This window comes from Melozone crissalis, unplaced genomic scaffold, assembly GCF_028551555.1.
Source record: "Melozone crissalis strain CALT ecotype California unplaced genomic scaffold, PUWL_Pcris_2 ptg000014l_1, whole genome shotgun sequence".
NCBI classification, from domain to species: Eukaryota; Metazoa; Chordata; class Aves; order Passeriformes; family Passerellidae; genus Melozone; species Melozone crissalis.
In genome coordinates this window covers 8223109-8250863 of record NW_026535792.1, presented here as the reverse complement: position 1 = coordinate 8250863, position 27755 = coordinate 8223109, and the positions used below count along the sequence as shown (strand labels likewise).

At 40.8% G+C, this 27755-nt stretch overlaps 1 protein-coding gene across 4 annotated transcripts in view; it reads right to left on the bottom strand.

Moving 5' to 3' along the window:
• Positions 1-27755, bottom strand: part of ZFAND6 (zinc finger AN1-type containing 6) — a 36662-nt gene that overhangs the window by 1900 nt on the left and 7007 nt on the right. For 2 of the 4 annotated variants that reach the window (XM_054272851.1, XM_054272853.1), the window contains 3 exons: positions 9449-9618; positions 8268-8379; positions 6076-6176 (listed from right to left, as the gene is read on the bottom strand). In XM_054272851.1, coding sequence (XP_054128826.1) covers positions 6076-6176; positions 8268-8379; positions 9449-9599 — 364 coding nt within the window. In that variant the 5' untranslated portion in view covers positions 9600-9618. Of the gene's footprint in view, positions 1-6075; positions 6177-8267; positions 8380-9448; positions 9619-11024; positions 11048-27708; positions 27731-27755 lie in introns of those variants that run through there. The other 2 variants (XM_054272850.1, XM_054272852.1) reach the window with 2 other exon arrangements.

Sequence of the window (27755 nt, the reverse complement as noted above, 5' to 3'; positions counted from 1 at the left end):
ATAACCAAAACAACAAACATAGGTTTAACAGCAAGATTCAGCACTGTCAGATCCAGGAAGAAAATCCAACACCCAAGTGTTTCCTCAAAGTGTTACTTGCCCAGCTCCCAAAATCTGCTTGCAAGAAGCACTCTATGTAACAGGATCAGTTGAGCCAAACACCCTCTTTCCAATCCTGAATCAACATTATTTTTGCAGAAGACTGCAACATGGAGGCCACACAAAACACAGTGTTTCAGAACAATCTCTACCATTGTGATGCTGCTGCTTTGCACTCCTGGAAAAAGCCTACACAGGACATAAGTCACTGCCTGGGGTGAGAAACACCAGCTCAAGAGATCCAGACTTACAGGGTGGAACTACACTGCACTGGAGCCCAGAAGGGAGCAGGTAAAAACCTAATTTTAAAGATATTTCTCCTAAGGCATCTTTCAACCTACTTTAGTGTTCTCTAAAAGAAACAGGTTACAGGTTGTGTGGGAGAGTATGAACATGTAATAGTAGTATTTGCCTGAGTCAGGTAAAAATAGAAGTTGGCTGGTTTCCCTCAAGTATTTGCACATTCCTTACATTACACAGCAGAAATAGAAACGAAAAAAACCCAACTTCATTTCAAGAAGGGCTAAGAGCCAACCTCTGCCTACCAGACATAGCTGGACCACAGCAGGACAAGTCTCCAGTGAGTAAGACACACAGAAGTTGGAAATATTTGCAGCAAAGAACAAAAGCAAGCTGCAGCTGGGAGGAGTGTGGATGGAAGCAGAGCTAGAACCAGTGTTGTAAGGAAGGGAATACAACAGCAAGCTCAGACATTTGTCAGGGAAAAAGCTGCAGGCATCTCTGTGCAGCTGGACTTTTGTTTGTCAGAGACTGTCAGATGCAGTTCTGTGCTAGCTCTTCACCAGCTGACAGCTCTTCTGCATGACAAATCCAGTGGGGTTTTTCATGTGCTGCTATTCTGATATTTTTTTTTTCTTTTGAAAGGAAAGGGCACTCATCACTTTTGCTATGTATCAAAACACTGTACTAAGCAACATCAATGGGTAGCAAGATACCTGATCGCCAGCAAAGACTCTGCCTGAGGGGACAGTATATTCCACAGATTAATCTAGCAAAGATACTATTATACATGGTCTATTAATTCCTTCTCAGACACCATCTATGTTACATGCAGAGCTTCTCTTTGTCCTGAAATTTATAACAATTCATAGTTTGCAAAGAAAAAAAAAGTTCAATGCCTTTAAATGGCTGTTAAAGGGCACATTTCTGAGTGGGCATAATATCAAAAGGATTGCAAGATGAGAACCAAAATCAGCAAGGACTAAAAGTGGTGAGGTAAGTACCAGAAGGGGTAAGACTTACTCAAATGAACTTTTGTACTTCTACACAAAACAGTATTGCAGTCTTTATTAATTCATTAAGACATATTCATGCCATGAGCTAACATTCTCCAGCTTGCATTTCCTGTTATAGCAAAATCAGTTACCTCAATCTAAGTTTCACTAACAGCCTCTGTAACTATTAGCTAAATTTAGGAAAAACTGGCACTCTTCCCTGCATAACAAGGCTCTCATACACCCTTACTTACATTTTCTTTGTGCGTATGGCTCTCACATTAAGAGCCTTTTTAAAGGCTTTTTAAAAGGTTTAAACCTTTTTTTAAATATTTTATTAAAATTTTTAAAAGGTTTAAAAATATTTAAGAGCTGCTGCTCAGTGTGGAACCGAGTGGGAAGATTCTTCTCCTGCATCACAAGTCACTTTGTATCTACTGTAGTAACCATAAATTTTAGGTCTCAGTTTGCTTTTGAATAGAAGCTAGAGATTTGAACCAAAATCCTCTGTGATAATCAGAAATATCCCAACCACTTTACATGCCCAAGTGCCACTGCTCAGTCTGTGAGCTACCTGTGATGACCACAGCAGAACAAAGCCAGGTAAGATGCAATGCTGTCCAGCTTGGAGCCACTCCCAGCTGCTGGACTTCACCTGGATTCCAGGATGTTGCTGCCTGCCTTCCTTGAACCAAATCATCCCTTCCCCCAGCCCCAGCCCTGCCTGCAGCCAAAGAACAGAAGTCCTGGCAGCAGCAGCACAAGCTGCCAACCAAAAAGGAGTAAGGTATGAACACAGCCATATTTCTGGAGCTGACAAGCTGGGCTGGTCACTAGAAGTTCCCTGATTTACACAACATGTTCCTAGGTGATCAAAACAAGCAGAGCCTGCATTTCCTCCTAAAGGCACAAGCTTCTCCTATTGCTTTGCTTGTGCAAACCCCCACCTGAGCTTCAGCGTGCTCTGACTGAGCACAAACACAGGAGCCACATGACAAAATGCACTCCAGCCTCTGCACCCCTGCAGGCACAGCACAGCTCTGTGTGTGCAGCAAGACACCCATCCTCTTCTCTCTCTCCATGTTTTACATTCATCACCCCTGCATTACTGGGCAGATTTTTAAAAGGAAAAGGTTTCTCATTCCTACAGAAGATCATGAACAGCTACATTTACTTAAGAGCATTTCACTAGGGCTAGTGTAAGATGCGCCCCCACGTTTCCAGAGGAGTGAAATGTGAAGTTAATCCAAAGGAGAACATCACTGCTTGTGAACATTTTAAACTGACATAATCAGCCTAAAATACACTGTTTAAATGTTAGGAAGTGGCAAATTAAGTAGGAGCACATTCACCCACAGAATTTAGTTTTAAATCTTTCTGTTGAGTGTCTCCTCTCCCCCTGGAGCATTCACCCAGTATATCATGATATCCTGTATTATTTGATACACTTGTGTCATAATCATACTCTTCCTCTGAGTGCCTGGTACTATCACAGATGTGAGAAACATCCATAAATTCCTTTCCAGTTCTGTCTACTGAGCCCCTGATAAGGCCCACTGAAGCTGAAGCCATTAGCTCAAGTGCATTCACCTTAGGTCCAAGTAACCCCAATATAAAATTCTGTAGCAACCTAATTATTTTAATCTCAAGTTTTTTAAACTTAGTTGGAACTTCACTATTTAACCTCACTAAAATCCAGATAGGCACAAAATCAGGTGACTTCATTCAGAACAGCCATGTACCTTTTAGACAGTTAATCCAATCTAACTTTGTACTTTGGTTTTCCAAATAACAACCACACCACATGACGTGAGTGATGGCATTTTGCAATGCTAACAGCACAAGCTCCTCTCCAATCCACAACAAGCTTGAAAACCACAGAGGCTGTTTTCATTCTCAGAAGTTTTCAGCCTCAGAGGGGCTGAGTCCACCCATTAGTTGGATTTCTACTTTTACCAGCATGTTCCTCAGTTGTAGGAGCTCCATAATGTTTGTGGTGGAGTCCTCCTGCCTTCCCTGGCAAGCTTCATTTACCTTTAAAACCCTCCCTGAACCAGAAGCATGAACTCTAACCTGGATGGTTTTAACCATCTTCCTTTACCCCAGGGAAGTGAAGCACCTCTTTACCTGCTTGCAGGCTTGCCTGGAGGCAGCCCTGGCTAACAAATCAGAAATCCTGACTGGATAATCCTAACAAGGATTATTATGTTGATCGTCATGTTGAGCAAAAGGCACAATAGCCCAGGAGGTAATTAAAGTTACTTGAAATAGAAGAAAGCTGCTAGAAAAGCTGGACTGTACTTCATGCCATTAAAGATTACCTAAAATGAAACTCATTTTCATGGTATTTAAGAACATTAAAGTTAAAAAATTTTATTAGTCCCTATCTTAGAGCATCTGGCCTTTTTCACTGCTCCACAAGCATTATCAAACACTAGCTCTAAAGCCTACACTTTTTAACATTCTAGAGTTTTCCTCTGCAATGCATAAATCCAAGAAAAACAAATCTGAAATGCTCTTTGGGAATTTTATCCCTTTGTAGTTTTAGCTTGACTGCAAACAGCAAGGGCTGTGTTGCACGCAGCTCAAGTCTCATTTATCTGTCTGCTTTAGAAAAGTAATAACAGTAATCTAAGAAAGCTTAATTATTCACCCAGTCCTTCATTCAATGTTGTTGCAGCCTGGTAATTTTTGTTAAATGGCAAGTTAAGGGGACCTCAGCTGAACACAATACATTAACTTACAGCAGCAGCACAGAACAACTCACCCCAGAACAGACATTCCCACAAGGCAAGACTTTATCAAAATAAATACTGACATTATTTCTCCTGTTCCCCTACATCAACAAAAGCACTATTAGACACTCTTCACTCTGGGACCAACTAGCACATTGCTGTGAATTTTTTTTTTTTTTTTTCTAAATGTTAGAACTTGGGCAATGCTAAAAAAACCCTTTGGATTCACATGTTTGTATTACATGCTTGTCACCAAGCTAAAATTCAAATTCCAAAAAAAAAGCAACTTCAGGATGCACAACTGTGACAGCAATTCAATGAAATCCCTCTCAGCATCCATTCTAAGCTGCTTCCCTTCCAAACTTACATTTTCAAATTAAAATGCTTTAAAACTGCAAACACTACATTTCCCATGATTTTCAGTCAAGGGACAACACAGAAGGAACTCTTAAGGAAGGAAGGCTGACCCTGCCAGAGAGTGATAAATAGGCATGGTAATTTAGAACTGTAACTACATGCTGGTGATGTTCTAAGTTTAGAAATGAGGGTACAAAGAAAAGGACAGAGGACACAGCTGAGTAACCTAAACACCTGATATATGTTGATCCTGCAGATACATCCTTAAATTCAAAGTTTCTGGTTGAGAAACCTTTTATCTTCTCATAGATAGGAGAATAAGCTTGAGAGGTGGAGAATTAGAAGCAGCACAAATTTATCAAAGTGTGTAAGAAGAGAGACATGCCTCTGGAAACTTGCTGGGAAAAGTCTTTTCAAAGGCCCAAGACAGCTCAGTGCCAGGGTAAATAAAGTTAAGTTCTGCCAGTGAAAAGCCAGAAGATGCATTGTCAAAACTGAGACAAGAGCTCTCAGCTCCAGAACACAAACTTCCTAACAGGTATTAGAGTGTATCTCTAGAATGTATCTTCTCAAGAGTAAACATGTTTCTCACCTCAAAGACTAGTAAAAGTGGTAAAAATGGAATTAAAAGCTTTCCTCTCAAGTTTATTAACCAAGGAGACAGCTTTACTCAGCACAGTAGCTGACTAATGACTCTTCTATTCCATCCTACAGAAAGAGACAGGTCAGGTTTAGAAAAGTATCTGAGAAGCAAAGTTTTGATACCAGAGATACAGTCAAAGAACTAATATTTAGAATGTTTAAGTGGAGTTGTATCTGTAAAAAAACCACACTTCTATGTTTAGACTAGTCCACAGAAAAATAATCCTCCCCACTAAAACCTAAACTGTCTCAGCAGAAGGCAGAATACTTACTGACTTACCTTTAAATACCTTTTATAATGCCTATAGGTTACCAGCCTGAGCACATTTTGTATACTATCTGGAATTTTTACATTTCCTAAGAAATATTATTAAATTTTTTTAGTCTTAAGCTCTGAAAGTCTGCACATAGAAGACAACAAAAAGGTGAAAAGAAACTTTACATTGAACCAGCAAGAAGGATTTTAGGCCAATATAGTTAACCCTCTTAGCCATTGTGCTTCAAGCAAACATAGCCTGTGGTTTGATAATTTTATATTTGATAAAGTGAATTTCAGTAGCTCAAAATCTTGCACCACTGTAGTTCAGAAGGAAAAGGTTCTTTTAGAGGTGTTTCCTGTTTATAAAAGATACTGACCCTGTTCTGGTAATGGCTGTGTCAAACACCCTCTACCACAAATACGTTCATAAACTTCTGATATGTGCTCTAAATGGTCACTGAGAAGTAACAGATACTCAAAACTCCACTCAGATGTAACAGCCATGGCATAGAGACAGAAAAGGATGCTGATTTATGATGTGCATTTCCAGCACCAATTAAAACACTTATTTGTTTACATAAGCTTTCACTTGCCATTTAAGAAAAGAAACTTTATTCTTATTCTGCGTCCTGATTTCACAGAATATTTGGGTTTGAGAATCAGACATGTTTGAACAGGAGTGTATTAAGAACAGCTGAAGTTTAAAAGCATTATTCATAAGTTCTGTCACTGAAAACCAGGCACCAACCTTGCAACTCTTCTGTCTCAGGTACTGTTTTGTCCACAGCCGTACTATCCGGTTGGGATGATGCTACAGATTCTGTTAAAAGTGACTGACTGGACACAGGGCTGAGGGGAAAAAGAAGAAAATTATCATTTTTATTATGCATTTTCACATTCTTTTCCTGTAAAATACATTAGGGCACCTCTTGATGAGAATATTTCACTCTGAAGCTGTTTGTGTAACCACTTAAAACTGTTACAATCTGAACTGACACAAAAGGCAAACGTTTTTTTTTCAACTCATACTGAATGCAACAAAACAGTTCCACTGTAAAAAAGGAAAAATATTTTGGGTGGTTTGGCATACCATCATTCCACACAGAAGCAACAATGCAACATTCAATATGCAAGGATCTTTATAACAGAAGTCAACAAGATAATCGTAGAGGAGACAGTTTCAGTGTTCTGGTGATACAAACGAGAAAATTGCAGCATGTCAATGTTTCCAGTAATAAAGCTGCAGCAGCTGCACACAGAAACCTTTGGATTCTCACAGTGTAAAGTGGTGCAGGCTAAACTTCCCAACCCTTCAGCCATACTGCTAAATCACAGCATGGCTGAACACTCACCAGTGAGCACCTTGAGCAGTTTACAGAGAGCAATTCAACACTAGACGTAACTCCCAGCCAAGCTGCTCATCCAGCAGCTCTCCTATGGAACAACACAGTGCTACCTCTTGCTTGGGACTTGAGCTCTATCTCATTTGCATTTTTTTTCCTCCTTTCAGCTGAGGGATTCACTCTGAAGGCAAAAACCAGATTATCCAGCAGCCCATGAACCAGCGCTCCATGGCACAACAGGAGCACTGGAGTTGCAATTTTAGTTGTCAAGAACTGCATGTAGGTCTTGAACTGCCCCTCTGGCCACCTACAAAAGGGCATTGTCAATTTTATCTGTCCTCAGACTATCCTGAGGTATTTCCAGAGACTGAAATTAAATTCCTGCTTTTTTTTATTTCGAAAACAAAAACCCAAGCAAGTGACACTGATTTTTTTCGAGCGCAAGTCCAAGAGCAACCATCCCCTCCTTTCTTCTGCAGTCAGTAATCAAGCTAGTGATCAGTGAGGTACTTCTATTCTTTCATGGTTTTATTGAAGTTGTGACAGAACAAAGGCAAGGCACTGTAATTGGTTCACATCTGTGCATTGACCTGGATGAACTTTTTTTTTTACACACTCCAGAAGACTTGTTTCAGGGTAAGACACGTATTTTCTACCCCAACTATAAACCTCAGAATGGAAAGACTAAATATAGCATCAAGCATGGCACCTAGCTCTCAGTTCATATGCAGGATCCAAGCATGAGATGACACCTCCTATAAAAAGCTAAGGAGCAGAAAAGTCTGAGCTGAATCAATCAGCAGGAACTGATGAAATCTCCCTTGCCCTGTGTTCTACTACATTCATTTTTTTAAAAGAAAAGTTGAAGTGAGTATTACTGCAAGATTAGCTTCCATAGTATGTAACACACTAACACTTTTCACTCAAAAAATCTCCAAAGTGCTTAAGCTGCTGTTGGTTGTGTCACTCTAAACAGAAATGGAGCCACTAAATATAAACAAATATTTAGCTTTTACAAATGGAGTACACTTCGTAAGTCTGAGTGATTTATAAGAGGATATTATGTATCCTTGAATAACCCAGATGGAAATTACTTGTTTAATAAGAGATCAATTCAGTAGCACAACTTGTACCAAGACTTGTGTCTTTACCCTGTTCTAGTACTCTCCACTTCTTGCAAAGCAACTGGCTTGTTAACACATTATCATACATTTATTTATGAGAGCTCTCGTAAACAGCTCCCTGCCATTTTACAAAATCCTCAAATTTCTAGGATGAGAAGAGTCCTCCTTTGGTAAATGTACAACTACAAGTTGAGGAAGCAGAAGAGCAGCCAGACAAATCTCTGTAGAACAGAAACTGACAACTTCTATTTGAAGCTAAATTCTAAAGACAAATTTCCATTTGAATGCCAGATGAAGCACAGAGATCTGCTAGCATTTACCCTGGGATCCCATGCTTTAAAGTTAGCACTGAAATCTTACACCTTTTCCTAATCCCGGTTCCAGCATTTAATTATGCAGGATCAGCACACTTCCTTTAATCATTCTGACAGAGATTTTTCTGTAAAGACACAGAGCAGACTGAAGCACCTTACCTTGGCTGCATAGATGGAGTCGATGTAGAATCTAAAGTGGACTGAGTTTCCTGGGCACTGCCCTCTGTGCACTGGACCGGTAAGGACTCGGTGATGCTACTGACAGAGGCTGCTGCAAGACACACCCAGGGAAAAGGGGTTATTGCTGCTTCCTGGATCACAGAACTCACACACTGCATTTACTCTCTGACCCCGACAACATCAGCCAGGAGAGTAACTGAATCTCCACCTACACCATAAGGAAATGTAATTTTACAAAAAAGTAATTATGTTGGGCCATATTTTGATCTCATTCCGGCCCCAGGCCCCCAGAACTTACATGGCAGAAAACTCTGAAGCTGGAGCTTTAAAGCAGTTACTATTATTTACTAATTAAAGCATCTACAAGCAGCTTGCTCAGCATAAACTGCTGTACTCTGACACAAGAAGCTGGTGTTTAAAAAAACCAAGATGGATCTGGGAAAATATCAATATAACATCCTAATGCCAACTCCAGATGCATTTTGAACATGTAGAACCCAGATCCCCAGATTTCACTAGAAGATATTGCTTCTACTTAAAAGGTGAGTTTGAAGGAAAGGCAACAGTACACAGGGCATTGGGCCAAAAAGAACAGAAAGTATGTGAAGTTAAGGAGAAACTATTGTTGCCTTTTCCCAACCTGAAAACGAAACTCAAAATAATTTTAGTAAGAGTAGATCTTTTCTTGAAGGTCTTCAGGGGAAGTTATGTGAAGATGTCCACAAAAGCCCCTTAAGGCCTTCAAAAGGAAAAGGCATCACTATCAAGGGTTTACAGGTTAATCTTTAAGAATAAGGTCACAGAGATGAAATACCTGTTCTTAAAAGGCCTTTCACAAACATTCCCCAAACTCAATCCTATCTCTGTCAGTAATTCCAGCAAAAATATGTTGTAGTGCTGTTTTCTGCATTTTTATAATTTCAAATCAGAAACACTCAAATGAATACAAAAGGTATTAGTGAGAGTCTTCTGAGCAGATTAGTGGCAACACAATTACATTATGGGCATTCCATCCAAGCTCATTCCGTAAGGGAAGATGCTGGAATGAAATGGTTTGCACTAATGCCCCAACAATCAGTATCTGGACATGGCCAGGAAGCTGCTGCCTGCTGGGTGAGGCTGAGCTGCTGACACACACACTGTGTGCTGGGGTTACTTACCAGGAGGGCTAATTCTACCATTACTGTTCTGCCTTTGAAGGTGTTCTTTGTAGCACACTGAGCACATGCCATTCGTGCGAGGATTCCCGTAAAATCCGCAGCCAGTGGAACACAGCATAGGCACTTGGCTACGGTTAGTTTCTTGAGCCATTCTCCCTTCTTCTATAAACCTGAAATTGATACACACAACCCAGCATTTAGAGGCCTGAGAAAACTCTTCTTTTACAGCTGACATTTGAAAATCTGGAATTTCCTATAGCTCAGCAAAAAGACCATCCAGAAAAAATGCCTTGTGGGTAACTCCTTGCCCTTTCCCAAAAAGCCTATTAAGTCCGCCTAATAACACAAATACAGTCATATGTAGGCTTTGCATGACCCACCCTCCCAGCCCCACCAATTTATTTTCAATATACACCCCACAAAGAAAAGTAATTTTATCAAATATTAGAAGTATTACTGCTTCTGGCAGTCAGGTGAGGAGAGCAGGGGAGGGGGACACTTATGCTGAAACCTGAACACCTGACACTGTGCATGAGGGCTGTAAAATAGAGACAAGCATGCTAACACAGGCTTACTTGCTGCATAATTATCATTAACAACAGTCACATGGATCCACATGTCACTGTTTAGTCACTGTGTCATTAGTGAAAGACGACACAACTGCTTACCACAAACCCTGGATTGTGATTTTTCACACACTAAGAAAATCACCCTTACAGGCAAAAAGTATTAGACCATGTACACAACCTCCTACTTATAAATTCACTGTGAAAATATAGTAAAAATGAGAAGTAAGAGCTATATAAGTTGAGAGACATATGATACATGAGTTGTCACATTATAAAACCCAAATTTAAGGATGTTAAATAAAGACTCTATCATTTTTTCACCCCTGGCTTGTATTAATCAAGTTTATAGATATTTGTAAGACATTACAAGAAAATTACAACAAATGACAATTTCCATCAGTGTTCTGAGACTCCTAACTATTATCAAGTGGTCTAACATGGAAATAATTTTTGACATGTCATTTCATAAGATGGAAAATTAATTTTCCATTTCCCTCCTCCATAAATATACAATTGCACTTTAACAAATTCAAAAGAAAAAACAGCTTCACATTAAGAAACTAGATATATCAAGGTAAAAATGACTTACACTTAATTCAAGATCAACTTAGGTCTACCATTTCCTGATTAAAAAGTAAGCTGAAGCATAGGTAATTTTAATTCTTGCAAGTCAAGCCAAAGATAAGCAATATTACTGAAAAAATAAAATCCATCTTGCAAGTAACATCAGTATACATTTCAAACAAACAAAAAAAAAATCCAGAGGGAAAGGAGTTGCAAGATACTTGAACACTTCACCAATTGCCATGTTATAAAACTAGATGAAACCATAGTAGTGCCACACTAAATAAGATTTCCTTTTACATAAGAGGTATTCAAAGCCAAACACAAACAACATTCCCATTATTTTGTTTCCAGAGAAATCTCCTCATCTCCCCTGACACCCACATCCACTCCATCTTGTTTTTATTTCCTCAAAACATATGAAATTGATACCAAGAGCAAACCTCTGGGTTGCAAAGCCAACAGCAACACAGAAACAAGTCAAGTCTTCTGCTCACAGCAGTAAGGTACTCTATGGACGAGGAAGGATTCGAGATATAAGACCAGGAAGAGGTACAGGCAGGAAGACAACCAAAATCTGATACTATCTTTTTCAGCTTCAACCTGCAATTAAGCTTATTTCAGCTGTTGACTACACTCCCCCACCCCAACAGAGAATCACTTGCTTTCAACATACAAAGCCCCCATTGACCTCACACGACAGACAAATTTGATTTTTTGCTGAAGTACTGCACTTGTAGCTGAAAGAGCACTTTCATTCCTGCTTTTCTCCAGACAGTCTTTCAGAATGAAACTGCAAGTAGTGCATGTGGAATTTAATTCTTATGCTGGGCCCAACATTTCAGAGAAGCCATTTCAGGGAAGTGCAAATGAATCTGAGTTTGCTGTGCTTTGGTAACCAGAACCAATTTAAATCTGAAACCTTACGCAAGTCACTTTTGGCATAGAATGTTTAAGATTGAAAGACTAATTAAAAACACTTTCGACTGAATATTTCAAGAGCTAATAGAGATTCAATGTCACAATGTAATATTAATCCTTTTAACTTTAGGCAGCAGCATATTAAAGAACCCTACACTAACTTCCAGATTGTACCATGATTTTCTTTCTGTTCAATATTAGCTTCAAACAGCACACAGGATCTCAGTAACTGCACCAGCCACTGCTAATATTCTCCAAGACAACATTGCTGAAGGGATCAGGTGCTAACAGAAACACAGAATAACAATCTCCACTTGGATGTAAAAAAAAAAGAAAACTTCTGCTCCAATTCAATAAACAAACTGTGAAAGGTGCCCAAAGATGCCCAGATGAAAAACAAGAAAAGCTGGCCTGAGTTCCAGCTAAGCCAGTTCCCAAGTTCATTAACCAGTGGATCCTGTCACCAGTCAAAGCACAAGCCACTGGCATGAGGCTCCAGAACACTTCAATCTCCAAAGGGAAGTGCCAGGGATTCTTCTGCAGAGTTTTAATAAGGGCCACAGGAAGCGGAAGATCTTTCATTGGTTGCTAATATTTAAGAAATACAATGAATAAGAGATAGGATCAACCTGATGCAATGCTATGAAGCCAAAGGAGAACTTGCACCAAGACAACAGCTTGTTGGATATGAAGGGGACAATTGGGTACAATCCACCTCACCCACACATTTACTGCTGTGAGCTACCAAAAAAACCCACCAGGAAAAGAAAGGACCATCACCAACACCAAGTTTTCGACAGTTCAGTGAGCTCAAGCAGTACAGATGCAAAAACAGAACAAGTAGAAAGTCCAACACAGGAGAGCCTCTGGAACTGATGTGAGGAAGGACAGGTTGCCCCCAGGAGGGACAACACATGTTTTAGCAGCCTGTAACTCATCTACTTGAACCCTAAAGCCACAGAATGCCAAACCAGTATAATGAGCTCTCCCATGCTTCGCCCTCCCTTGCAGTACTCACATGTACCAAAATGAAACAAGGAAATGATCAAACTTAAAAAAATCAACCACTTCACCTTCTGCCAATTAGTTTCAACACAGATTGGTTTCTGAGTTCATTTGTCACGTGTGTGCTATTTGGGCAGGAGAGAGGGTCTAGCTGCAGACACGCGTGGAAACGCCTGTTTCAGCAGCAGAGCTGCTAAGAGAGCCACTAGCCAAAGCCAGGCATTGAGAAGAGAAGGAAAGAGACCCAAGCACTGGCAGCTCTGCCCCTGCACTCGAGCCATGCCTGTCCTGTACACACAGATGACAGAGCCGTGCTGTGTGGGGACTCTGGGCCCCAGGCAAGCTGCCACCAGCAGAGCAGCCGGACTCTGGCCCCAGCACAGCAAACAGGGGCAGCGAGGGATCACAGAGCAGATGTGTTTGGGGGAGGGAAGGACCTCCCACCAGCCCAGCTCTTGGCTCAGCTTCAGATGATTTTTGTTTCAAAACCGTAATGGCTCACGCAGAAGACCCACAGCATCACTGACCCCAAACATCCCACAGAGCAGCAGAGGTGGGCAGTCACTGCTGAAACCACTGTCAGAGGGGCAGGCACGATACCACAGCTCTGGCCACTGCTGCCCCCGTCCCTGCCTGCAGCCACATCAGCTCAGCCATCTCATGCAAACAACACAAATATTTGTTCTGGTGCACTGGAGAGCTTGCTCATCTGACAGAAGATCAACTCCAGAGAAATGACATACACTGCACAGGAAGTGACATGGCTAAAAATAGGACAACCCTTTTTAGGGGCAGCAAGCCCTTGCTGAGCATCAAGCCTACTGTAAAATAAATCCCAAGTGCATACATGATCCGTAATTTCAAAATTGGCCTTCCCCTAGCTTGGCTTCAGCATGACACTTGAAGCAGCTTCATAGCTGAAATGACAACAAGGTCTTGGGATCAACATGTACGTCCCTCTCGGTTTGAGGTGTCACAAAACAAACGTGGAGCTTGTCAAGCTCCTGGAAATGCCTCTGGGCTCTGCCTGCTCCCCCAGAGCTGTGCCTGCATAGCATTCACAGAGTAATGCTATGAATTCTGAAGGTTATTCTGAATGCAGAACTGATTTATCTTAAAGAAAAAAAAAACCCAACGAAATGACAGAGCTCTTCACAATATTTTAAGCACATTCCCTACTTTGCTTTACAATATAGTTGTATAACCAGTTGTACAAGCCCTAATGAGAAGGAACAGACTAGAGGGAAGTGCAAGAGCTTTCAACAACTCCTCTCACTGCAACCCCAGGACATCTACTTCATTGAAGATTATGGAATAAACACCCTCTCTCTGTATTAGCTAAAAATTGCCAAACTTCAGCTGAAATTACCTCTGTTTCTTAAAGATATTTATTGCCACTAGAAGCATGGCAGCACATCTCTGCAGGCTAAGCCCTCCTTTTCCTACAAATAAGATGCTTACAGTCTACCTGTTCCTGTCACTCCTGCAGTACACAACTTCATTCATTTAATAATGCCCTCTTACTGCTGCTGCTACAGGTCCTGCTTTTCCTTCCTCACCATCACATCCTCAGAGTAAATTCCTCTCTGTACCAAGCAAAAAATATGGAAAGGACATGCCTATAAAAATGTATAAATTGAAGCTGTAGAAACACTAAAGCAGAGCAAATCTTCTGGATATCAAGTTCTCTGGAGAAAGAGACACATCTTCCAATATTCTGTAAAGCAAGCAACAAAATACTTGTGGACATCTCTTCCCCACAGAGCAGGCAGTGTGATACTGGTCTTCCTCCCCACTCCCTTTCTTCTTTTCCCTTTAATTAAAATGTTTATATGCCACTAGTTTCAAATAACTGATACCCCAGCTTTATAGGCTTCAAATGTTAATCAGTAAGATCAGAGAGAGCAGCATTTAGCAGGATTAAATACACAAGGTTTAAGAATAATCTCTTTCACTGCTCCCCCCCAATTCTAGACAAGAAAAAAAAAAAAAACCTGGCACAGAAGCCAGCTTTCTCTTTATCTGTCTTCCCCAAAGAAAAAGGTCTCTTGAATACCAGTTACCCTCATACTTCAGGTTCTGGTAAGGAAAACAAGCAGATCCTCACACCCTGCAGTAGAGTTTTGTGTTCTGCAAACACTCCTAAAATCTGTGACTGGTATGGGAAGGATCCCTCCCAAAATCAAATGCTGAGACCACCCAAACAGCATTGTGCCTCAGCAGCACAGCAGACACAGTCTGAGCCATTCTGATGCCAGCTTCGAAACTGCTGCTCAGAGAGAAAGCAGAACAGTGTGAACTACTCTTCACTGTCAAAATCAGCACACTGACAGTTTTACCTGACACTCACCTCAAATGATAAATCCAATTTTAACAAGTGATTAAAATATTCCCTCCTCTGTCATAATCACCTTTATAATGAAGTAGTTCAGCACTGACTGAAATAGCATCATCACTAATGGTCATTTTCTCTTTGTGCTAATGAAGCAAAGAAGGAGCTGCAGAAGTGGTAATGTGTGCTGCTTAAACACACAAAGCTTCATTCCAAGCACAAATAAAACACAAAGTTGGGCACACAAAAATACATTTCACTTTTTAGCATGTACTGGTACAGACACCCAATACCACCTGTACCACCATATGAAAAGGCAGGCTGGCACAAAAGGCAATAAATAGGAAATGCATTTCTCTACAGGCTTATCAAAACAAAGGGCAAATAAAAGCCCAAGAACAAAGTTCTGTTGAATCTTGCTGCAGAAGCTCCCAAAGCACTGGCTGTGGTCATATACCAGTTCATATTGGAATTTGCTGCTGAGGTGTTCCAGCAGGACACTATTCAGGGTATAAAGCACTAGAATCACAAATTAAAAGCAAGCTACAGAACAGTCCTGGGTTTTTTACTCCATTGCTGTCTCCCAAAAGGCTCCAATTTATATTCACTGAGCAGTCATTTGTAGCTGCTTTAAGGCATTATCATGTCCCAGCAACTTGCTATGGAGCCAAGAAGAACTGGCAGATTTGAATAGGGGCCTCAGTCATTCCAGCTCAGCCCAGCTTGCTGGTTGGTCAGACATGTCATTTCATCTTACAGCTCACCCCTGCTAAAGCACTGCAGCTGGTTCACATTTGCCAGCACAGCTACATGTGTAGTTACACTCTGACCCAGTTTCATCAGAATGCTTTGAGTTAAAAAAAGTGAATATGGTTAAGGACCAGCTATGCAAGCAGATCTGTAAGGGCAGCGACCTCTTTGTTCCTGCAGCAGCAGAACACACAGCTGCTGCATTTTTCAAAACACAGGAGTTCCAACTTCCTCAGCACCAAGAGAATCCATACATTTTAAAGCTTTCCATCCATTCCACTGAGCCTCCAGTTTTTCTCCTGCTCAAAGTTTTAAATTGCAATGTGAAGTAGAATTTATATGACTTCATAACAAAAACAAAATACTCACGCTAGTGACCAAAGACTTACATAAGATGTTCTTTTAACTCACTTGACAAGTCATTTAATATCTACTATGTTCCTGTCTATTCCTGTTGAACAGCTTTTTATTTTTGTTTCATGCATAGACTTAATTTAGACTACAATCAAGTACTTATACTATACACTCCTAGCAGAAACTTTACAAAAAGGTGTAAAGAGTTAGAGAAGTCTTTTCTTCACTTCCAATTTATATTAGTTAGCAAGCTTAAAGCCTTCCATACAAGAACTAAAATGTAAATAAAATTGGAACTCTTAAGAAAGCGGTATCTCAGATTTAAGATGTCAGAAAGACTGTGACAGAATCACACTAGTGGAAAAAAGACACTCACGAGAGAAAGTGGCAGATGGACAGAAAAGAGACAGTTCGGGTCTTAGGAAGGGACAGAACATTAGCAACTTTTGTAACTAATCTAAGCCAGAATATCATAAACCCTGGAGGAACACCTGGTACAGACAAAGCCTCCAGTGTTAAAGCGTGTATGCTGCTAAGTACAGCTGACTGCTCTTGTACTCAAGGTTACACAGGGAACAAGAGAACATTTCACTACAACCTCTCCACTCTTGCTAAACAAGAACAAAGATGCACAGAATCTATACTGGTATCAAGGAGATCACTGATAATAAGGACTCAGCTTTCCATGCTTGTCTACATACACTATTAATAGATGTTACTTTGAAACTGTAATTACTACTTGTGACCACGCTTAACCTTTGCAAAGCATGGATTACCAGACACAAAGATTAACTTCTGTAAAAGTGGTACCTCAGACTCTCATTCACCTCTCGCAAAAGCATCTCATTGCTTGCAGTAACCACTGAAAGTCTACCAATAAAAACAAGTATAAGCAAATTTTTCATACTTAAGTTCCAAACTTTCTAGTATAGTCAACGCACCAAATAAAGGGCCAATTCCATGAAGGTCATTACTCTACTGAAGATTAATTCTTAAAAAAAAAAAATCAACAGTTAACAAGCAATGTAAGAGGTACATTTTATTACCTAGCAGGAAGAATCATATTTTATCTATTTTGGATTTCAAAGAGGCAGAGTACTGACAAAAGGATCTGTATTGAAATGACAAAGTTGCCACACACAGCTACTGGTGTGATGCTGGGTTTTTTGCAGGAATGACCACTATTTTATGGACCATCTGCTAACTGCTAAGACACCTAAAAAATTAAGTGCAGCACTCTGTATAAAGCCTTCAACACTCCTATTTATCATGCATTTCAAATTGAGTCTAAAGCAGCAAAACTACAAGTCAGGATGTCAAGGATTATCATTGTTTGTACATTTAAGCCTGTACATTGAGACTTCCTAGCTGCTCTAGACTAACACTGCAGCACCACTAGAACTAGACCCTTGCATATGACAGAATCCAAACTTCCTGAGATTCAAAGAAACATCATTTTTTCCTCTGACTTAGAAAATTTAAAAGCCTCTTATTCCCCAGTAGCATGATACATTTGTAGGCAACCCCAATTCATCCAGCAAACTCCAGTCCAGAGCAACACAGAAATGCTTTCAGAAAGAGGCACCACCAGCATGTTCTAAGTTTCTGTCTCTCCAGTGATGACTATCAGAAAATCTAAGCTGACAAAGCTGCCTTTTTGGAGAGGTCAACCTGAATGCAAGTGAAAACAACAAAACAAAACCTACACACACAACAAAACTCACTTCTTGGGTTCAAGAGAAAAAACAGCAAACAACCCTTGAAGCTAGACATGCTTGTTTACAGCAAGCTATGACAGGGGCCTTCAATAAACATAACTAGTTAAACATTAAAAGCACTGAGAGCAAGACAGGAACTGCAGTTGTTCAGTACATAGTAAAGACAATTTCTAAGTGAGTTACAAAGAAAAGTGAAGAGAAAGAGTATATTGTGTGTATCAGGAAGTTGGTTTTGATCTGGCATCCTTGGGGGAGGCGCAGTGAAGAAGTTCAAAAGGTATATCTGAGGAACACAGAGAAGACACTGGTGAGCCATCTGGTCATGCTGTCCTACCCAAAGCACTGTGTGTCCATGCACAAGGCAGAGAAGAGTGGCTTGCTCCCCAGATATGAAGTTGTACTTACTGAGTTTGGCCTCCCCAGCTCACCCAAGATCTAAGGCAGACAGGCTGAGCAGGCCCATTTCTGGAACATGGCTGTCTCTGAGACAAGACTGACACAGAAACCTTACATGAAGTTACACTTGTGACAGAACGTGCAGATACTTTTAAAAGAGCACCCTTTTAGAGTGCTTGCTCTGGCATCTCTGCTCAAGAGGAATAAAAATTCAGAAGTTAAACCCATTAGAGAAACCAAACCATGTCAGTAATTGCTCATCAGCAGTCGGTTGTGTCAGCTCACAGAGTTTCCATCATGTGTGGCTGAACTGGTGCCAAGCTGTACAAGTCAGACATTGCTTGAGGAGCCCTTTTCTTTCCTCTGGAGTTTGTGCCATCTCATACCTGTATCCTGGCATTCAGGTGCTGCAGGAATACTTGAGTTGCCCTTCACAGTCCCATAAATTTAAGGTTAACTTAAAATCTGTCAGATAACAGAAATGCCTTCTTTTAAAATGCTCTACAAAAGGTAAGAAAGCTATTCTGAAACAGAGCAGACAGGGTCAGACTTCTGCCTTCTCTGGTATCAGATATTGAAGCTGGCCATTTGAGAAATCAGAGGTTGTATAGAATTAGAATCAGGAGATTCTAGAATTCTCTAAATTCCTTTAGAATACCAGGCCAACAGGGATGCAGGAGAGCAACTCTATAAACTATCTCTGGTGCTGTATTTTAAAACAGGTTTGACTTAACGCGCTGATGAGAAATAATCTGTAAGAAGGATTCAAACACTTACAAGATTACCCTCATAATTACTGAAAGAATAGATATAGATTCAGTAATCGCTTCTTTTGAGCTTCAGTGAATAAGTAATCTTCTCTCAATACAGCATAAGTTTCACTTATTTTAAGCATATCAAACCCAGAAGAGATAAAAGCCGCTTTAACACGAGTTCCTGAAATAGACAGCTTCTTGTTAACAAAGCACCTGTTGCCGAGAACTGACAGTAAGCACAAAACACATAATTTGTTTTCATAAACAGCACTATGTAGAATTTTAATTAGCTGATAATGCCACAGTTCTACATGGGTCTAATGCTAAGGGAGCTCCTGCTCTAATATCGGGGTTCCTATGCGTTAATAAATAAAACTGTCATCATTTCTGGCTAGGGCATCTTGAATTCAGCTTAACTTCCAAGAACACTGTGATTATCATGCATGATGTGTAGTTCTATTTAGAATTATGCACTATATCTAATTTAAGTGTGTAAAATTATACAATACTCTTACTGTGGTTTGATGGGGAACTCAACCTAAAGCTGAAGCCTGACCAAAGAAAGAGGGTATGTAAGGACAAGTTTTCAGCAGAAGAGGTGTAAGTACAGCGTTCCCTGTGGCAAAGCTGCATTCCCCATCTCCTTCAATACACTTAAATTTAGTCAAGGGACTCAAAGGTATTACTTTGTTTTAACCTCAATGCTATTCTGGAAAGAGAGAGGTGTTTGCTGCTTTTTTTATCCCTTAATTATTATTTCAGTCACTGGGGAAGCCAGCTTACACCATCTCAAACAAATTACATGGACTATGTAGATGTCTACATACTAAAACTTATCACCCTGCACAAAGCATAGGAAAATACTTCACAGGTCATCAGCAGCTGCCATGTTGGCCAAGTGGTATTTATACATCACTTTAATACACTGTCAAGTTTCACTGAAGATAGGAATAGACCAACTGGTCACACTCTGAAGTTTTGCATCTTTCCTTAGTTTCCTCTCAACTGTCACTTTACACTCCCTGAAACAATGGAACCTGTAAACATCCAGCTGAAACCTATAAACATGCATTCAGCATATCTATTAATATGCAACTAATGCAATGGTTTCATGAAACAGGTAATTTGGGGCTTTAGATACCTCTGTCACAGCTTTGCTGGGACAGGAACTGATCTACCCCGAAGACTTCATTCTTCAGAATCTTGGATTGGCGCTTCTATCTGGTTTATGGTTGTAGGTCTGTGCCAGAGGAGTCAAAGTTAACACTGCACTGCAGGAGGAAGGTGAACCTACCAAGTCAGTAGCAGAACTAAAATTTAAGGCATAGCCTCTCTTAGAGCTTGAGACAAGGAAAAAGGCCCACATCACTGGGAGGTCAGTGCGAATTAGTGAGAGTTGCCTTGTGTCAGCTTTAACTACCTAAGTGTCAAGTTAACAGATAAGGGGCTAGGGAATTATCAGAAATTTGCCATGAGACACTCTCCTTTCTGAAGGTTTCCAGAAGTACACCACTTGCTCAGACGGAGAGGTCACTGCTTAAGAAAAGCTTAAAAAAATACTGGAAGCAACTTGATTGAGGACAACTGGCATTTCTTCCCCCACTGCCATCATGGAACAGAAAATAGTTTTTTACACTTCTTCCCTAAGCCCATACAGAACAGACTGCACATATTTCAGTTTCTCAACTGAGGAGAAAGCCAGAGCTGACAGCTCTCGAGTAAGAGTCTGCATTGCAAACACTGTGCTTTAATCACTAGGGCATCATTTTTACCTACAAAATACTCCAGTTACAACTCTCTGAACTGCCCTCCTGATAACCAAGTCTGCTATTCATTCTGTTTCCAGACAAGATTCCGCTATGTGAGCACACATTTCTAGTACAATGTCTCCCCCACTCACTGTCCAGAACACTTAGATCAGCAAGTTAAGAACACAATCACCTAAAAATAGCATGGCTGGGTGCCACTGTCTCCCCACTTATTACTCTGCTACCTTTGTACAGAGTTTTTTTCTACAATTCTACATGGAAAAATAAAGCCACAAATGGCTTTACAGGAGGGACTTGTAATCAAAAAGGCCAAGCTGTTAAGTAGTGCCCTGGGATTTCCCCTTTTTCCTCAAGCCACATAAACAGAAATTTACATTTTTAGAAGCATTTTGAACAATAACTCCTTAAGTAGATCCGGTTTATCTTTTTATCCTCTTGCCATAGAGATAGTATTCTGCCAGAGGACAGACTGACACATGGCAAAGTAACAGCACTTTCTAAAGAAAGAAAAGTTCACAATATAAAGGAAAAGTACACAAACATAGAAAAATACAGGCCAGATCACCAACTATTTTGCTTGGCATATTAAAGCCAGTGTCACACTCCAGAATGGATAAAAATGGGGAGAGAAAAAAAATCTGCTCACAGGATATTGAGCTTCAACTGTCAACAACGTGTGGCTTCATACCATGATGTTCATCCCCTTCCATTCACAAACTATGGCCAACAATTATCAGGAAACAATGGAAAAAAGAACAAAGTATTTTCCTTTTTATTATGGTACTGGGTCAGAAACAGGAGGGTTATCAGCAAGAACAACGCCCTTTAGCCTGGCCTAAGGATGCAGTCGCAGGCACAGCAGGTTCAGCTACGCCGGCTCCACAACAGCAGCGTCCTTGCTACGGCTTGGAGAACAGCCCAGAGCCCTCAGAGTGCCTCCCAGAAATCCCTTCTGTCTCACACCCCCTTTGTGAGTGCAACAATCCCCACACAACTGTTAAAGAATATCTGTATTCCTTACATTAAAAAAACCCCATTAATTTTAACCATTAACCTACATTTCAAAAACCAACTGTCCCACTGTAAAACTTGATGGTGCTCAAGGAAACCCAGCAACACTGCACTGCAATTTTAGACTGCATATGCCACACCCTGTTTAAGTTCACCAGGCTGAGCTTTCAGGCCATACAAAAAAGTTTCAAAAGTCATTTCAGGCCTTGACAGTGTGAGAAATTAAGGTGCCAGATCTGCAGCAAGGACAGAGGTATTACTCAGAGAAGACTAAAGTTTCAAGCATTCTGATTGTGCAGTGTGGGATCTGAGGTTGAAGACAGAAGGATAAGTAGGTAGCAACTAATCAGGGATTTATTTATATACAGAATGACTAGGTATAAACTTAAGACCATGGGTCACAGTCACATTATGACTTTGCAGAATAACAAGCTAATTCCTGCAGAAAGAGACCAGAGGCAAGAGCCAAAAGTTTCAAAGACTCCAAGTAAGAGAAAAGCAAATGCAGGAAGGCAACAAAATCAACCAAGTGACCAGAGTGTGAAATGAGATTTTTTTGTTGTTATACTGGAAGAAAAAAATTAAAGCAATTACTCCACTGCTATGCACAGAAGTTTAAAATCACTTTTAAATTCACTCAAAGCACCATGTTGGACTGGATTTATTAAGAAGGCAAAAAAGACATTCCCAGCTGCCAGACCATTCTACAAATCAAACACTCCTTTATGTCAGCACTAGTCTTAGCCCATGCATGGTTTGTCACACACAACTGATAATTTGTTTGTTATGTAACTAATAGTAATACACTTACCTTGACCTATTGTTACTAATGCTGCCTTCCTCCTCTCCAAGGATACTTTAAACAAACCCCATGAAAATATGTTGGTACTCAAAACAATTCTACTGAGCCATTCTGAAGTCTTTGCCCTAAAAAGCATTTCTGCAAAGTCCTTCCATGTTACCACAATTTCCTTCTCTTTCTTTGCACGTTGGTAATCAAATATTTTGGTATCATAAAATAATAAATACTTTTCTTGTCACCTTTCACCTGAAGGACAACATTTGTTTGATAACTAATTCTAATTAATACCTACAAAATCACTTAAGGACTTGACAGCAATATCCAACAGCATGCCATACTAGCAAGATATTTGGACAGCATAAACCCAACATGAGAATTCTGGCAAAATTCACTTAGAAAACTCTCTGGTATCAGCAACTAAAGCTACCTGATAAGCATCTTACCTGATTCTGAAGGAGCTGGCCAAGGACAGCAATCTCCAAACCTTTCAGTTTAACACTCACAACCACTTCTTTTGCCCCTACCTTGATAATGATGCAGATCCCAATGCAAGGTCATCCTGTTGCACAGAAAAAAATTCTGGTACATGACAACATTGCATTAAGGACTTGACTGCATCTGATTTTAGAAAAACATGCTGAATTCATACAAAATTCATACAGGGGGTAGTAGAGAAACAATTTTGTTCTTCTTTGGAGACTTAGATCTTTCCTGCCACCCCGTCCTTGAAACCAGCATGATCAACAACTCATTGAATGTTTTCTTCTGGCAATCTAAATTAGAGATAGCATTCTGTATAAAATGCATTAATATGTCCAATTTAGGTACAGAATGCTACATTTTTGCCTGAAGAATCAGTGGTTCTCTTGCTGCAAATATATTTTAAACTTTAAGTGGAAAGTACCTGCCTTTCTCATGCAATATTTTGCTTTCATCAGCACAATTATATTCCACAGCACACACATGAAAATCAGCCAGACTCCTGCATTGTCCAAACCAATGGTGAAAACTTCAGGCCTTGCTTAAAAAACCCATGCAATGCAAAATGTTTCAACAAGCTCAAAACATCTCCCTTCCATCTCAGACACACCTCTCTTAAGCTCCCATTCCAATTTGACTATTAAGTTGATATTTGTCTCCCTAATTCTTCACACAGATAAAGATGCATTAGCATCATGAATTACAGGACACACTGGTGCACTGCTGCCTTAAACCCTGGGCTGGCTGAACTGCTGGGGTGGCTGCCAGGCCTGCCAAGCCAGCCACACTGTTTATAGTTCAGTTCTCCAGATACAGGATTATTCCGTTTCAGACTGACAAATACCATATCCTGAAGGTTAGAGTGCTGTGACACAAATACATCCTGGCAGGGCAGAACAGCTGAGCAGGGGTGGTCTTCAGCACAGAGGCAGTCTGAGCTCCTGCAAGACTGCTGAGGCATTAAGCTAAAGGAAGAACTGTGGGTTTAATAAAACTGCTGCTTAGAAAGGAGCTATTTTGAGGAAATACTCAAATGAGTGTGTTCATTTGTCTAAGTAATACTCAAAATACTGTCTTAAACTGAGTTAAATCCTAACCTGATCCATCTTCTGCTCCATTTAGATCAGCTTATCTCTTAATGCATAATTTAATAGCCAAAAAAGTTACTTCTCAAATTGAAAAAACCCTCAGTTTCTTTCAATAATTGGAGAATGAGTAAAAAACCCCAACATGATCGAGGAGAAACAGTTTTTGCAATGTCAAAGCTTTGTTTTAACTAATCTCTGTTTAGCTCAAAAGCCCTATAAACACACTTGGAAGAAGGGATCTGTTAAAAATATACCACCCCACCCCTTCAATTAAGGGCTGAGAAGCTTATGACACATCTGAGAGATCCAACAAGAACAGGGAAGAAAGACTTAATGTTCCTGATACTTCTAAAGGTAAAAAAAAAAAAAACCAAAAAAACAAAGCAGGTTTAAAAATCCCAAACATGCTTCATGCCTCTGTTGAGTGGAGTTTAAACCAAGAACAGATCCCAACTATTTTTATTCCTTTGTAGGTCATGTGCAATTAAATGCTTATTTTGACAAAACCTTATTACAGTGTAAACATCACTGGGCAGATGACCTGCCCCACCCAGAGCGAGCTGCACACCACAGGACACACAACTATCTCCTGAGGAGCCCCTGTATCTGCAGGAGAGGGCTGGTCCTGGGCACCAATCTGCCCTGCAACAGCAGCCCCGTGCTGATCACACCTCCTCAGCTCAGCCCTTTCCTAGAAACTGCAAGAAAACCAGTTAGAGGCCAACCCTCCCAGCAAAAGTGAGGGCAGGTGTGCTGTTTGGGCATCACTGACTCTAGGATGACATTATTCCTGTCCCCCCCGCTTCTGCCTTGGGCACAGGACAATTAGCAGAAATGATCCCTATACCACTTGGGAAACAGGGGGAGGAAGAGAAGGGAAAAGAGCCAGTTGGGCTGGCTCCAGCCACGAGTTCAGAACAATTTGAGCCAGCCTAGCTGCCTGTGTCTGCAGTGCCACAGAAGCCACTCTGCTGGGAGCGTGCAGGAGGCCACACGTGAGGCAGAGAGGGCCCAACAGGAGGGGGACCCAGAGCCCACACTCCTGGGTTCAGGGTGGACAGCAGCCCTCCATAAGGCTGGGGGACATTTTACAAAGATCAGCTCATCCAGGCACACAAGTAGCACTGAGCAGAGTGCAGGGCCACCATCCCAGCTCATGCTGGGCATCCACCTCACACGGGGCAGTGCCACCAACAGGCAGGGGGACTCAGAGCCCACATTCCTGTGTTCAGGGTGGACAGCAGCCCTTCCTAAAGCTTGGGAATATTTTACAGAGATCAGCCCATGGCAGGCACACAGCCCAAGCAGCACTCAGAGTGCAGGGTCACCATCCCAGCTCACGCTGGGCCACCCACCTCACCCTGGGCAGCACCACCAGCAGCTGGGGACTCTAGGGCACAGATGTCCTTCGCCTCAAAGAAGGGAGATAAAATTTCATCCTGTGTTTTGTACACAGCGTTACAGTGGATTTTGAGAATCTCTTATTCACATCAGAGATGTATATTCCATGCTGGCAGCAGAAGCAGACACATAAATCCCACAGCACACAACACATTCACAGTGTTTAAGATGTGCAGATGGAGCATGTGCAGGAGAAGGTTTTATGGACAAGAAATGCTGGAACAACCAATGGTTGTGCAGGGACAACACGGGTCCTGCCAGCAACGGCTTTGAATGCAGGCAAGAAACATTTGCTGTAGCCTGAATACAGAAGTTGTACAGCTGTGCCAGCAAAGTGCTATGTTTATCCTTTAGGGCAGATTTGCTTTCTACAAACAGCCTGCATTAGAACTGTATACATGTGGCGAGAGAGTTGAGCATTTCACTCCTGTGTTGAATAAATCAGCAAAACTGGTCCCAGATAATACATCCTCCCTAAGTTGGGGGCTAGAGGGGACTCAGAAACATGGCTGCTCAGGCATCAAGCAACAGGAACCAAGTTCCTTCTGTATGCAGCTTTATCTGGTTCTAAATGAAACCAGTTTTTGGCTAAATGTAATATTTAATAGAACAAAAATACTTTAGTTGGCTTGCTTTAGTTTTAGCAATTCTAATACACATACTCATCAGTTTAGAGAAATTCCAGCTAACACAAATATTCTTCTTGCCCTCACCTCACACACCTGATCCAGACACTTAGTCTTAGGCCTAGCATCACATGGAAGTAAAGAAATTAATATCCAGGTATTAAACACTTATGGATCCTGGTATTAAACCCAGTACAAGAAACCTACCCCAGCTGTCTGCTAAAAGACCATATATAGTCATTGCCCATTCTAAAATAGTATTTTTAGAGTTTAAACACAATGCAGTTTAAAAATGGCATAAACAGATAACGACAGCAGGAGCAAATTAATAATTCAGACCTATAAGCCACTGGCCCATGGCAAGACACCACTGTGTCAAGACACTGATATATATACACAAAAAAAGCAATCTATACCCAGCATTTTGGGACAAAACAGAATGCCTCAATGTAAAACTGAAAGAATGAGGTATACTTTGAAAATAACACTTGTTTACATTCAGTAAAGGTCTAAGCAATTGTTTTCCACGGTTATTTGAAAGACTCTTGATCAATTTCTCACATCCATTCTTCTATCACCATGACTAATCACACAAAACCCATCAAACTTCTTAGACTCAACAAGTATTGGGGACATAAGTATTTCTTTCCAATTCCCAGGAGCAGCTGTGTATCAACCCAAGTAATTTTATAAAAACAGGAAGTATTCAGGGAAGTAAGAAAATAGATTTCCCAATCTGAAAGCTTTGTTCTGTATGTGGCCTCATCTAATAGAGAAAGGGTGACAATTAAAAGAAAATCTTCATTCCCATTAGAACCCCCCTGTTTCCTGCCTCGCCACTTCCTGCTCTCCTCCCTCTCACCCTATCCCATGCCAATTCAGACTTTTCCTGTTCCTGAAGCCCTTTCAGATGCACAAAGTGGCACTAAAAATACCATATATGATATAACTGGTGCAGAAACTGAAAATAATCTTCCCTCAAATAAAACACCTGCTACCATTAGGCAATACAGGTTTCCAAAGGGATTCAGACCAATTCCAAAGGAAAAAGAAAATCCTCCCCCCCCCTTTTTTTTTCTCCTTAGCTGGAAGGGTAATAGCTGCACCACAGAGCAGTAACACTTCATTTTTCCTGCCTGTGTTTGTAATCAGAGCCCTTACAGATCCAGACACCCTACAAAACTGATTAAAATTGAGGAAAAAATTGCCATGTTTTACATAGTTTTTACATATCTTTGTTCTAAATGCTAAAGACCTGCGAGACGTTCTTCTCATCAAGAACAAACACACAGACAACAGCACAGCAGCCTTCAGTGATACAACAAAGGACAATTTAAGACAAATGACTTGGAGCAAATGCTATCACTGAATAATCCCACAGCAGCTGTCATAATTAGTTACCTCCAATCTCATCAGAATCAGGGAAGTTAGAGTTAAAATCGAGCTCTCTTCCTGTAACATTGTGTAACTCCAAAACAGCAGCATTATCCTCGCTATTTTAGGATTAACATTTCTCCATAAGATAACGTGGAACCGCTCGATTCTTCCACGCCAGAACACCCGGTGCAAGGCGAGAGATGACAAAAGAAACTCGGTCAAGTTTGAGTCTCTCAGCACCTTATTTCCTGTCTAAAGAGCCCTTTTGTTCTGCTTCCCTGCATAAATGTTAATATCCTGCCATCATTAGAGAGCGGAACGACGAAGGAAAGCCCCACGCACATGAACTCCGCTGCCCCGGAGGGCGGAACGACGCCACACGACGCGAT